Source organism: Solea senegalensis, linkage group LG5 (assembly GCF_019176455.1).
Source record: "Solea senegalensis isolate Sse05_10M linkage group LG5, IFAPA_SoseM_1, whole genome shotgun sequence".
NCBI lineage: Eukaryota > Metazoa > Chordata > Actinopteri > Pleuronectiformes > Soleidae > Solea > Solea senegalensis.
Window position 1 is genome coordinate 10059393 of NC_058025.1, and position 14201 is coordinate 10073593.

At 39.4% G+C, this 14201-nt stretch overlaps 2 protein-coding genes across 5 annotated transcripts in view; one reads left to right on the forward strand and one right to left on the reverse strand.

The window, feature by feature from the left end:
* The first annotated feature begins 3171 nt into the window (after positions 1-3171).
* Positions 3172-8922, forward strand: selenom (selenoprotein M). The gene is made up of 5 exons (XM_044027155.1): positions 3172-3370; positions 6634-6669; positions 7109-7143; positions 7250-7328; positions 8183-8922. The coding sequence occupies exons 1-5, from the start codon at positions 3272-3274 to the stop codon at positions 8417-8419; spliced, it is 486 nt and encodes a 161-aa protein (XP_043883090.1). The 5' UTR covers positions 3172-3271; the 3' UTR covers positions 8420-8922.
* A 1919-nt stretch (positions 8923-10841) lies between these two features.
* The window catches only part of smtnb (smoothelin b), a 53890-nt gene continuing 50530 nt past the window's right edge, over positions 10842-14201 (reverse strand). For 2 of the 4 annotated variants that reach the window (XM_044026083.1, XM_044026081.1), the window contains 2 exons: positions 13901-14078; positions 10842-12161 (listed from right to left, as the gene is read on the reverse strand). In XM_044026083.1, coding sequence (XP_043882018.1) covers positions 13931-14078 — 148 coding nt within the window. In that variant the 3' untranslated portion in view covers positions 10842-12161; positions 13901-13930. The remainder of the gene's footprint in view (positions 12162-13900; positions 14079-14201) is intronic. The other 2 variants (XM_044026082.1, XM_044026080.1) reach the window with 1 other exon arrangement.

Here is a 14201-nt window from a genome sequence, read left to right on the forward strand (position 1 = left end):
GTTCAGTCTTCATGTTTGTTCTTTTTCTTCTTCTACCACCTGTCAGAGGTCATCACAGTGGATGTTTTTGCTCCTATGTTTCCCGATCCTCCACATCCTTCTCCATCTAACCTGCCACTCTCATGTCCTTCTCTCTGTCTCAGCACATCCATTTACCTTCTCTTCAACTTCATCTTCATTTTCCTCATGTCTGGCACCTTCATTCTCAACACTCAAATTAAAGGAGGCGTCTGCCAGCGTGCTTCTGTAAACGAGCAGCAGTGAGGGACTGTGGATGATGACTCACAGCAGTTACACAAACACAAACACACATGGCTTCACTCTCTGATACACAGCCAACACTTGTTTTCACCAAAACCTAATATTCCATGTTTGTGTGAGCCGTAACATGAAGCACTACTGCCACATAGTGGTTGTTGTGGGGACATACAAGGTGCAGTTTTAGTGCAGCTGTTGAGTTTTACAGGAAATTCAGGTCATGGTGTGATTTGCTCCAGGGTGAAATGACCTCATCGTCCAATTTCACAGAAGCACCTGCATGTTTTTAATATCCCTCTGTGGTAACACTTTCTAAAAACAGACTGCAAATGTTATAGAGAACATGAGTCAGAGTCAATTGTAAAAGGGACAGTTCGGTGTTTTTTTTTAAGTGTGATTGTACGAAGTAAGGGCCACACAGTTGGTGTAGTTGTTATGCTCTTTCCTTTGCAGCAAGAAAACCCGGGTTCACACCTCACTCAGAACAAGGGTCTTCCTGCATGGAGTTTGCATGTTCCCCCTGTGTTTGTGTGTGTGTGTTTTAGATTTGGGGATTAGGCAAATTGGACACTCTAAATTGAGCATAAGTGTGAGAGTGGATGGTTGTTTGTCTCTGTGTGTCCCAATGATGGACTTTCGCCCTGTGTCAGCTGAGATTGGCACCTCATGTGGAGGATAAAGTGGTAGAATATAAAATATAACTATGAGATAACATGTATCTCAAATTTCAACGGTTTTCAAGAAATCAGTAAAGGAAAATGTACTTTCCTGCAAATATAGTAAATGTTTAAGACACCACTGACACTGCAGGTTGACACCACTTTAGATGTAGGAGGACGTCAGTGTACACCGAGGCAAATCATGGGAAAAGATGTTGCCGTGGCAACACCTGAGGGGAGGGCACCTCATCAGTCTCCATGACCTCTGTGTGTACTTGTATTTATCCTATCTTTGAGAGGACATTTTGTCTGGGCGCACACCTTCAGGGCTTTTTCAGACCTGGTTTTAGGGTTAGATTTGGGTTTAGGTTAAGGTAAGGGTAAATGTTAGCGTTAGGCACTTAGTTGTGATGGTTGAGGTTAGGGTAAGGGGCTAGGGAATACATTATGTATATCATATGTCCTCACTAAGATATAGAAACAGTGTGTTTGTGTGTGTGCGCGCGCGTTACAGTGTTACAGGAAATGTGGTGAAGTCGACAGTTGCCTGAAGCTACCAGTGGCACAGAAGCAGAACATATAGTACAGGATGGATTTGACTCTTACTGCACATACACCTGTATTATGTCACTTCAAGTTTGAATAAGCACTTAAATCCAACAATTAGAGGTAATTCCTGTTGTTTCTGGGTTTAATTCCCCATACCTGCGAACGTCTGCTTGCAGAGTCATAAAAATAATACAGAGATGGACAGGATGGACATTATTCTGATGACCCCCTCATGTATTATTTTGGGGACAATAATCTGACTAATAATTATTGATTAGAAAGAAACCTACTACGTAATTAAGATTAGACAAAGAATACAACAATCTGCTGTTTCACCCCTAGATGTCACTAATTCTTACACACTGGATTTTTTTACATGAGCCATAAAAAATGTAACAGTCAAATTAAATTTTGGATGAAAAATAATACTTTAAATAAACTTAAAGTATCAAGTTTCTGACACCAACAATGTCAAATAAATAAATTGAAAAATGCCTTTTGTAATGTTTGGGATTAATTGGTATGCCTGGTTTATAGCACACATGATGATGAATTAATCAATCCATCATCATTCTGCCACAGCATTTACGTGACAGACACCATCAGCGGCCTGCCATGCACACTCCTGTTTGAGAACCACTGGTTTATGGTGATATTATGTAATCCCCCTTTTCTACTGAGATTTAAGAAGATTAACTTTGAAAAAGCACATCACATATGTGGGATTATCTTTTTATTATACTGTTGAAGACTTCTTATGTACCAAACATGTGCACATTGACCATTCAAATACATTTGGAACACCATCATGTTACATTTAACATACAAACTCAAAGTATGGACCGAATACAGACAGTAAAAGAAAGACAGAAAAAAATAAATGAACACAAGCCAGATCAGATCACAAAGTAAAAACCAATCTAGTGTACCAGGGAGATTTTTATATTCTTTTAGATATTGCATCTTAAAATATGGGAATATGTCGTTATTCTGTATGAGTTAAAAGGCTTTTTTTTCCAAGTGTTTGAGAGGTTTTAATGGCTTTTATGATTTAATGTGATTTCAGAGACAGAGTTAAAGAAATATCACAACTCTACATAAAATGAATTAATATCAGGTTTGGGTAGAAGACTTTTCATTTTATGGATGTGACATTTTTCTGTAAGACATTAACAATGTCTTACAGTAGATATGATTTAACAATTAAATCATATCTACAGTGGCATGCACAGATACTACTCAGTACTCAGATTTCATCTCAAAATTCTTACATAAAAAGTCAGAATTCTGACTTTAATCACAAAAAGTCAGGCTTTTTTCGCCATTTTTTTTAACAGTTGGCCCTAATCCTCTTCTATTCTCCCCCTTTTCTGTCCCCCACCATCCCCGATTTCCTCTCACCACAACCAGCTGAGTTGTTTGACTCTGGTTTTGTCTTGCTTGACATGGTCTGTTAAGAACCTTTGTTAAGAAAAGTGCTGCGCAAATAACGTGTGTTATTCTTATTCCTATTATTATAATATAGTTTGCTGGTACAAGAAACAATTAAAAATAGTATTTTTAATCCAAACCCTTTGGGAATAAGTAGAATCATAAGGGATTATGAGCATCTGGATGCGTATTTCGCAAATGGACCAATGAGCGTCCTCTTCCCGCCTCCCTGTCTTCAGTGACGTGGCAGGAGACCCGGACGTGTCATATCCACTCATATCTCCTCCTCCTCCTCCTGGACTCAGTTCCCTTCGTGCATCTGCAGGTCCTGCTCGTGGTCGTGGTCCCGGGTCCTGAGAATCGAAGCGGATCAGATGATGTGGCTGCTCGTGTTGGCCGGTGTTCTTCACTGCGCCTCGGCCTCTGATGTGGATGTGAACAAACTGGAGGGTTTGGCGAAGGCGCGGGTGGAGGTAAAGTCACGTTACACTCACACTACAGTAACATAATAATACAATAAGGCTACAGTCACACTGCACTTCTTCATGCAGCGTTCAAGGCTCACACATATAAGTTTCATGACAACTGTTTATGAATATATGTGTGTGTGTGTGTGTGTGTGTTCATCAATCTAAGGTGGGAATGCATGAGTTTCTTTTCTCTTATTGTTGTGTAGCGCATGCGCACAGTGTGGGTGTAGCTGTAGTAAACGTGAGTGTTTCATCTGTAGATTATAACATTTTATGTCACATACAAATGTAATATAATGACACACTACACTGGATGTTCCTATACAGAGAGTGCTGCTTTCACATATACAGTGAGATTTCTATTCTAGTTTGGATTTACCCTTTGTATAAAGTGTGTGTGTGTGTGTGTGTGTGTGTAAATAAAGCTGCCTTGACTCCTGTTATCCTGATATGTGTTTGCATCGGTGTGAATGCAAACTATGCGGTTCCCATTTGTTCGTGTTAAAGAGATGGACAAACGTCACATCTCTATTATTATTTTGAATCCTTACCTTGTTAAGTTTGAGTTTCCTGTTTCTTTTGTTTTATTTATAGTGTTTTGATTTATCTGGACTTTCATTTTCCCGATGTGGTTTGAGTTTTACTTTTGTCTTGTAGTTCCTGGTGTTGTGCGTGTGTGTCCTTGTTGGTTTGTAGTGAGTTTCCTGTTTTATTTTGACACTCACCTCTTGTCCTGTCATCACTTCCTGGTCTTTGTCCGCTTTTCCAGACTTTCTGATTAACTGCCACACCCTAATTAGTTTCACCTGTGTCCCAGTGTGTGTATATATACAGTATACTGTATACCAGGTATGTCCAAAGTCCGGCCCGTGGACTAATCATGGCCCATGGTCAGATACATATACGGCCCACAGCTTCTGATTGTTTTTTTATAATACATAACTTATGGCCAGGGAAATACTGTCTGCCCTGGCATCTAACTATTATCATGTGTTATCCGTTAGCTCAGCTGGTAAGGAGTTAAATTCCCGGCCATGACAGACAGACAGACAGACGTAAACCGTCACCCACTGTAAAATTGTTATAAAACCTGAGCCTTTTAAAAACAAGTTTGGACACCACTGCTGTAAAATCACCCTTTCCCTTCTGTGCTGTTACCTCACGTAACCTCTGACCCTTTTACTTTGCTTTGTTCTTGTTTTGTTCAAATCTGCATTCGTTTATACATTAAACAGATTTTTTTTTACCTGCTCTCACAGCTGACATGTCCTGCGCTCTCCTGTCCTCCCTGTTGATCGTCCGCCCCGCCCGCCCCGCCTGTGATATGCCCATATGTGATCCACCTGTGTCTTGTTTGTCTCACCTGTGTCTGTTTGTCTCTCCCTCCCTTGTGTATTTTAGTCTCTGTGTCGGTTCATTTGGTTTGTTTGTTCATTTCATGCCACGTTTCAGTCCTGGCTGTCGCTGCAGGTTTTTCATACTCTGGTTCTTCTGTGTTCCTCGTCTGCATCCCTGTCTTTCTTCAATGTTTCACTTGTTTTGATTTTTTTATTAGTTTGATTAATTATTATTCACTTTTTAAAAGTGAGTTTGGGTTCTCAATAGTCTCCTCCTGACACTGATAATGGATACAAGGTGTCAAAGATTATCAAGATTATAAATTATCAATGCAATCAAATTCTTGCTTTGTCTCTCTACCCACTTGTAAAGTATGTTAAAAATATTGCCTGAATTTAGGGCTGCAACGATTACTAAATGAATCATCTATTTTGATGATCAATTAATCAGTTTGAGTGTTGTTTTTTTTAATTCATGTTTCTCAGATTTTTCAGCCTCTAAAATGTGAATATTTTCTGTTTGCTTTGCACCATATGACAAAGAAATCATTAAAACTGAATCATTTTAGTTTGTGGACGAAACCAGACATTTGAGAACGTCATCATTTCGAAAACAATGGTTCGTTATAGCTGACCTATGTTTAAACATATTCATAAATATTCTCATATTTCACATGATGGAAATTCAACATATGTATATTATATTCAAATGGCTGCAATCTCTTTATTGTCATAACTATAACTGACTGTGAAAAGTCAGTTTGGTTGTGATTGTTTGGTGAAACTGTGGCTGAGGTCGTGTTTCTGTAACTCGACTCTCGTCTCTTTTTCTTTTCTTTTTTTTTGGTGAGAAACCCTGCAGATTCCCCCTCAGGTTGTCACACAGTCACTGACTTGGCGACGTCGCTGAAAGGAAAGCACGTTATCTGTGGCTATTGTTGCGTCTGAATACCTGCTGTGTTACACTAGAGGCTCACATTTCCATGAAAAGTGGGTTAATTATCCTTCCCAGAGTATAAAAGGTCCATGGATACAGGAGAGAAAGAGAGAGAAAGTCTAATCCTGAGCTGAACTGCACTAAATAAGAAACTTTTCAAGCAAAGTATGTTGATTTAAGTATATATCCACATTAGTTTGACACTTTCTCTTTTTCTGTTTCAGGGTGTTTGTTAAAAAATTCCAGACTTTTTCAAAAAATGCTGTTTTATACTTCAATGCCTACTCCCAGTGGACAAGTTAATTTGAATAAAAAGCATGAATGAATGAATCAGTGAATGACAGAATGAATAAATGCAGAATTTGCAGTAATTTACGTAAAAAAATAAAACGTTTTAAAAATGATTGAAAATCACAAAACTGCAAAGATTTCACACAAATGTTTCACCAGAAGCACGACCAGAACTATACAAGCATGAATGAATGAGTGAATGACAGAATGAATGAATGAATGAATGTAAATGACGTTTTACTGGCAAAAAAAGCTGCAAACACGGCCAGAACTATAAAAGCATGAATGAATGAATGTAAAAAGAATTCATAGTCTTTTCACTCATCCTTTCTCCATCTTTCCCTCCCATACTTAACACAACTCTTTAATTGATCATTTTAACATGCATTCTAAAATTCTACTATGAGAGAAACCTTTTTTTTCCCCAGACTTTTCGAAGTGTCTCAGACAAAATTCCAGACTTTTCAAGGTCTTTTCAAGGCAGATACATCAGATACATGTCCCGGACCTCTACAATGTGGGAGAGAGCAAGTGTTATGTCCAGGAGGGGAGCATAAGTCATAAAACATAAAATTAAAAGATGGTGCAGGAAGAAAATGGTGTTTCAATCATTCACTTGACACTGGCAGCAAGCGTTTTGTAAAGAGAATGTGTCCCGATTTGTTGTTAATGTCATGTTCTTTCTCTCGCTCTGCTTTCAGTCATGTGGTGGATGACAGCTGAACAGGCTCAGAGAGGTAAGTTTAGCCTCAGTCACGTGATCGACAGGAGGAACAAAAACACACACAAACACAGGAAGTCAGTGACAGATTGAGACTGAAGAATAATCCCTGACAAAGTAGCTGTAACTTTAGAATTCTGTATTTGATTGGTCTCTTCTCTATTCCAACTTCTCTTCACATTTTCATCCTCGCATCAGAGTAACAGTAGTTGATATTTACATAGAGGGATGTCATTCTTCAAATATACCTATATAACCTTGAAAAAAATACATCACAAATCAAAATACAGTGACAATATCACGAAAATATGTCCCTTCTTATCTACATCTTAATATAACATGCTATTATTTATTACCTTGCTTATGTACTATCTGTGCAGCTGTGAAAATGGCAAATTTGGACAAATCTTGTCTTATTCTTATGTTATAATCTTAATCCTCTGCTCTTTCTACAGGTCAAAGCCTTTGTGACCCAGGATATTCCTCTTTAGTATCCTTTCATTCAGCCACATCACTGTTTATTATTCCAAAATGTACTTAAAAATTTAATATAGATTGCTTTGAAAAACCGTTTTCTTTGACTTTCACCTCCTCAGCCATAACCTGGTGATGAAGCACATTCCTGGGGCCGACCCTGAGCTTGTCCTCCTGAACCACTACTTTGAAGAGCTGGACGTGAGTCCTGTTTGCCGTGTATTTGTTTACTATGTTGTTGTTTTTATATATAGACAGGGAGAGTTTGTAGTTTCTGCCGTTTCCTGCTTCATACATCGTTTCAAACACAAAAACAGACATGCGGGAATAATCCCGTATCGTCACCAAAGTATTTTATAGTAAGTATTATGACAGTAAATGTAAGGATTTTTGTTTAAATGCATAAAACAGTAGCTCACAGTCTGAAACCGGAACTCCCGTCATATTCAGCTAATGTTTAAAAAAATGCCTTTTTTGGACAACTCTGGTTTTAGGATGTTGCAAATAATAAAATAAATAACAATGTACAACAATATTAATAATCAGTATATTTAGGCACTTTTTGCAGCTTGTTTTTTTTATTTTATTTCATTTATCATGTTGAAGTTACCGTTAGGGCTGCAACTAACAAGGATTTTCTTGAATAACTGATTAATTGTTTGGCCCATAAACAATCTCAAATGTCTTGATAAACCAAAATTATTCAGTCTGAATGATTTCTTAATTATGTGGCGCAAAGAAAACAGAAAATATTCACATTTAAGAATCTGAAAACTTGTTTTAAATAAACAGATCTTTTAAAGGTCTTTTAAAGGCAGATACAGAACTTTCAATGTCCATGAACATCTACAACGTGGGAAAGAGGAAACAAACTACAATCTAAAATGAGCAAAGAAACCTGACATTTAAGAAGTTGAAAAACTTGAAAACTTGTTTTAATTACTAAACAACACATTCATGTTTGGTTGATCATTCATTTAGTGCTCGATTAATCGTAGCAGCCCTAATGATTGTGTATTGCCGCGTTAAAATTAACCCATGCCTTCACTCCGCAGCGGATTCCCCTCTCTGACATGACCCGCTCAGAGATTAACGCGCTGCTGGGGAAACTGGGCTTTTACAAGAAGGCTCAGCCTGAGGATGAGGTGCCCGAAGAGTTCCGCTTCTCTCCCGCCAAAGACAGCCCGTTTAAAGACGAGCACGCTCACAAAGCCGCCACTTCTCCTCCTCCCCCTGCCACAGAGAGTGTCTCCTCAGAGCCGGATGTAGAGGTCAAGCGCACTGACCTATAACCCGTCAGCGTAAAGTAGGAATAGGACAGTACCACTCTTCCCCATAGCTGATCCATGAGCAGCTGGTCACTGCAGTTGATGACTGAAATGTTTGAAGACCAGCTGTTCAGGGATCAGGTCTTGGGGCAGGACAAAATCTTAGCATCAGCAAAAATGTCCTCAGTGTGAATTTGCACATGTCGTTCTTGTCGTCCGTTAGCAGCTCTAAACTCCTCACACACTCCAAGTGTGTTTGTTGTGTTGTGTTTTTCTTTCTTTCATTAGCGGTGTCTAACCTGCCTCGTGAATTCTCTCGTGTGCCATTACTTTCCTGCTCACTGTGAAGCTGAATGAAGCCCCAGGTTAAAAGTCGTCAGACTGGCCTGAGGTTGATGCCACACGCTCAGGTGGGTCGGACTGAAAAACACCAGAGGATTCACATGAAATGAAAGGGTGGTAAAAGATGAAAATAAAGAAATGTGGGGGGAAAAATCTTACTCTGGACTCCTGCTGTGTTGAAAGTTTATGTTCTCATGTATGTTTTACACAAACCACAAAAATACATCATTACTTAAATATTGAGTTCGACCAACTTTACCTTGGTTTTGACATGTATGTGCCTCCCTACGCTTATGTGGGGGTAATGGTAGCTCAGCGGTAGAGCAAGTCTTCTTTCAACTTGAGGGCTGTGGGTTTGATTCCTGGCTCCACTAGTGTACATGCTGATGCACAAGACACAAAGGAATACTTAATACTTTGTATTTAGCTTTGTATTACTAGCATAGGGCTAGTATTTTTGAAAGAGAGTGCTTCCCAACCTCAGTTTCCCCTGAGTCGAGAAATCTTCATTCTTTCCTTTGTTACGTGCCCACCAGTGACCCTTGGTCCGAGCCTTGAAACTGCAGCGTTAATTCTGCACCTTTTAGAGCCACTCGTAGGGGGACAGGACCTCATTCCCAGAATGTAAACAGTGTCCGCCATCTTTGCTAACAGGACCAAGTGTATGAAAGTGTGAGTGAATGGCAAAACTGTAGCATAAAGCAGGTTTGAGTGGTCATCAAGACTAGAAAAAACATTTACTGTGAACCTTAAACCTAACTGACGGAAGCAACCCCAAATCATAACATGGAAAGTAAAAAAACACTTTTTATCTTTAGTTAGTTTAGTCTCTATAGTTTCGAGGACACAAATGAACATTTTAAAAAGTCAGTCAGTCAGTCATCATCTACCGCTTTATCCTCCACCAGAGGGTCGTGGGGGGTGCTGTGCCAATGTCAGCTACATCGGCCGATAGGCGGGGTTCACCCTGGACAGTTCGCCAGTCCATCGCAGGGCCACACCCAGATAGAGACAAAGAACCATTGACTCTCACACTCACTCCTAAGGTCAATTTAGAGTGTCCAATTTACCCAATCCCCACATTGCATGTTTTTGGACTGTGGGAGGAAGCCGGAGAACCCGGAGAGAACCCAAGCACACACGGGGAGAACATGCAAACTCCATGCAGAAAGGCCCTTGTTCCAACCGGGGCTCGAACCCGGGTCTTCTCGATGCAAGGCGAGAGTGCTAACCACTATACCACCATGTGGCCCCATTTGAGAAAGTCATTTTTTTAAATTGGAATTGCAATTTGAAACAACATAATCAGCAAATTGCAAAGGCTTCAATGTAATTATTCCATTTTGATTGTTCTATGACACTTGCAAAAAAAAAATGCTAAACATAAATGTAAGTGGACACACTTGCATTAGAGGATAGTAGTCATGTGCAATTGGTTTTCAATCTATGACAGATATTGTTCTGATGCTTAATATAAAATAGTTCAGCCCAGTCATTCTCAAAGTTTTTATACCAAGAACCACCTGAGAAAATATTGAGCTCTTGAAGTAACACCATTATCACCGATGTTAAAATACAGTGGTGTAACTAGGTCGAGCAAAGTCAGCTACAGACTTTTCACAGGGGGCAGGTTTATTCCCAATAAGATAATTGGCTCTCTCATCCTCCTCCTCTCCCTCACACACACACTGGTAGAGTGACATTAGATTAAGATGGAGTGAGCGATAAGGTGACTCTGATTTATTTTTTTTGTTATTTGTTTCATTTTCTGCACACTCTGGTCAAAATTCCTCAGCTCCACTTCGATCACATACCCTGGTATATACAGTAGAACATTATTTCTGATTTTCCTCCAAGTACCACCAGAGGAAGCTCACATACCACATTTTGAACACTTGCCCTAAAACCAAGTCTCAACCCTCAAAAAAGCCCATCGCAGCTGAAAGGCCCAGCTAAAATCTTCCCTTCATAAAAATTACCTCACAACTTATACAAGTTTAGGATATAGTGGCTCAGCAGGGAAATAATAAACACAAAAGTTTCACATGTAATCGGAATAACCGTTTAGAAAATGTAAAAATATTAGCAATAATCGGACAAACGCTTCCATTCCTCAAATTGGTTTAATCGTTAATTCACATTTAACTGTGGTGCAGAGAAACATGAAAGTTCTAACGTGTCTGAGCTCTTGTATACAGCACTCTCTGCTTTACTCGACGGGAGAGTTTTGTTTTTCAGTTGAAAGCAGTGGAAAAAAACAGGAAAATTATTCTCATAAGTTCTCCATTTCTACTAAAAATTCCTAGACATTTTTTCAAAAAGGAACCTTTAAAATTTTACAAGCACAATAATAATAAAAAATCTTAATTCAGAACTTTTCCTTGGCTTCATGTACAGTCGAGTTCAGTGATGGTTTACTTGTGTTAAAACTGAAAGCCGGCTTTCATCAGGCCTGTGAACTGACACAAAACATCGTCATGGCTGAAGCTTAATGACTTAATGTTTTTTTTTTTTCGTACAGTCAAGCAGTGATTGAACAAAGTAACGATACAACTCACTCTGCAAACCACACCTCAAAAAAGAAAACTGCATGTGTTTCTACCTTAAGAATCATCTTAAAATTATCAAAAAAACCTCAACTGTGTCAGTAGCACTAAGGGAGAATGTTACAATTACTCAGCGCCGGCAAAACATCAGCGCAACGCTGTGAAGAGAAAACATCCCTGTGCACATGCATTAAATAGTAATATAACTGAATATATAGAGAGTTTGGTCAAAATGAAAAAGTACCAAAATGAAGAACAAATAACGCATCATATCCTCGGCAGACTAGCTTTTTGCAAAATACTTAAAATAATTACAAAAGTGTAGCAGGAAAAAATAATTTAAAAAAGGGTCAATGTTAAAAATACAGATATTACATATTATACATATATATGTATATATATATATATAATACATAAATTATTAAATATCTTTTCTGAGGTGTTTTTTAAGTAGCGTTAATGTTTAAATATTACCTGAAGCAACGCTTTTAGAGTTTGTTTTAAATTTTAAAGCTTTTAAAAAAAAGGTAGAATAACTTCGACCTCTCTGACAAGAGCCAGGTGGATTCTATGACGATAATCTGTGTCCGGAAGAGAAGTGACAACATAGATAATCTGACACACAAACACACACACAGGTATATACACACACATCATCTCCAACTTGTCTGTGCGGTCGGGAGAGAAACCACAATGTCGAGGCCGAGTGCTCACTGAGCACAGGTCAGAGGTCATAGGGTCGACCCATGGACATCTCGTGTCGGCGCAGGTGGTTAACCAGAGACTGTACGTAGGTGAAGACGCATTTGGAGTCGGGCTTGTTACCCATGATCATCATGTCCTCCACTTCCAACAAGGGCATGCAGTTGACGCACGTCCTGAGGAAGAGGCACAGAAGACAGGGAGTGTGAGGACCAGGGGAGTACACGGGCAGGAGGGGAGAGAGAGAGAGGGAGAGAGAGGGACGACCACAGACGGAGTAGAGGGAAGGATATTCTCAGCCTCAAGATTAATGATTGTTTTTATGTTTATTAACTAGGGAAAAAAGCAAACAATATTCTCATCCACACTGTTATTGTTCAGCATCATTTGGGCAGCCTAAACAAAGCCTCATCTCTAATTTCACCCAAAGCCAGTTAATGCCAAACCCTTAATCACACCCAATAACCTTTAATCACAATTAAAGGCCTTAACCCTAACTCTAACCAACCCTAATCTAAATCCAAATCTAACCCTAAAAACAAGTCTTAACCCTCAAAAAACCCATCCAAAATATCCTCCCTCGGTCCTCACAAAATGACCCACACAACACTTGTCTCTCTATAGTTGTGAGGACATCATAGACATGAAATCCTTAATTCCTTAACCTAACCCTCTTAACTACCTGCCTCACCCTAACCTTAAAATAAGGCTAATGGTTTACACTAATCATAAAACCAACATAAAATCCTCAAAAAGGCCCTTTGAAGATGTGACCAACTGCTAAAATGTACTCACAAAAAGGGGACACTGTTTATAGTCTAATAAAGACCTGAACAAACATACACAAACTCTAGTCTGTCCACTTTTGCTCTATAATAAATAACAAGAACGTACTGTTCATGTAAGTGCTGCAGAGATTGACCACAGGATGGCGCTATCGCCACATACAGTCAGGCTGAGACATTCAACACAAATTAAGTGTACAGTAACATGAACCACACCAGATTTCTCTAGAAACTAAATGTCAACAACACAATTTTTTTTTGTTATTTAAGGGAACACTTTAACATCACAGTATGTTTAAAAGGTTTTTACAAGCCGAGAGCATAAACACCTGTAAATTTAAGCTTTATAAAAAGTCAGTGGACAATACAGGTTTTCCAATCTCTGCTTTGTTTCTTAACCCGTCTGTTTGAAACGTTGTGTACGGCAGCTCCTTTAAAGGCATTGCAGACGGTGCCGGTGCTCAGTCTGCACAAATACACACATGGACACACAAACACACACATTTTTGTACAGCTGTACATCTCAGGTCAAGGGTAAGGGTTAGTTGTCTTCACCAAGACCGTGTTTCCACGGAACGGTTCAGTACAGCACAGAATGTATTTGTTTGCCTTTTCTTTAGGAATAGTACCAAAATAACTGGCACCAAATGATCCATTTTTGGTACCCTGACCTCACCTAAACCTAATTCTACTCTAAAACCAGGTCTTAGGCCCTTTTAAAGGGTGAAAGAAAGTGATTCCAGCCTAAAAGTCCACAAACTTTTTGATATTTTAAACCTTAGTAGCTTCAGATTAACAAGAAAATATCCAGAAGCAGCCAAAAAACTGTTCCCATCAGCTGTTAATAACATGTATATACACATTCTTAGCGAGGATACTCACATAAATAATGCACTCCTTTACCCTAACCTTAACTATCATAACTTAATGTCTGACCCTAACCCTTAACCTAAACTCAATTGTAACCCCAACCCTCAAACAAAGAACAAGCCAAAATGTCCTCACAAAGATGGGTTTGAATCAAAACTACAGACACATACACACACACACACACACACACAGGTTAAGAGTGTTTGTTTGTGTCAGAACCAAAAGTCTGGTTCCTGACTAGGTTTTTTTCCCTCTCTCACCATGGGTTCACTTTTAGGTGGCGTGCGACTCTAGGATGAGTTTTTGGTTTTAACCAGGCCATTCGTCACCAGGCCCCTGTAGAACTCCTGCAGGTACGTGTACACACATTTCCAGTCCGGCTCCCGCATCTTCACCATGTCGTCCACATCTAACAGCTGGGGACAGTCCACTAGTTTCCTGTGGCCACACCCGCCAAGGAGGGGAGGGAGGGGAGAGGAAGGGAAGACCCAAACAGAGAGACACCAAGAAGAGGACAGGAAGGACAAAGAGTGTACAGATAAACAGGAGGAAGAAGAAGAA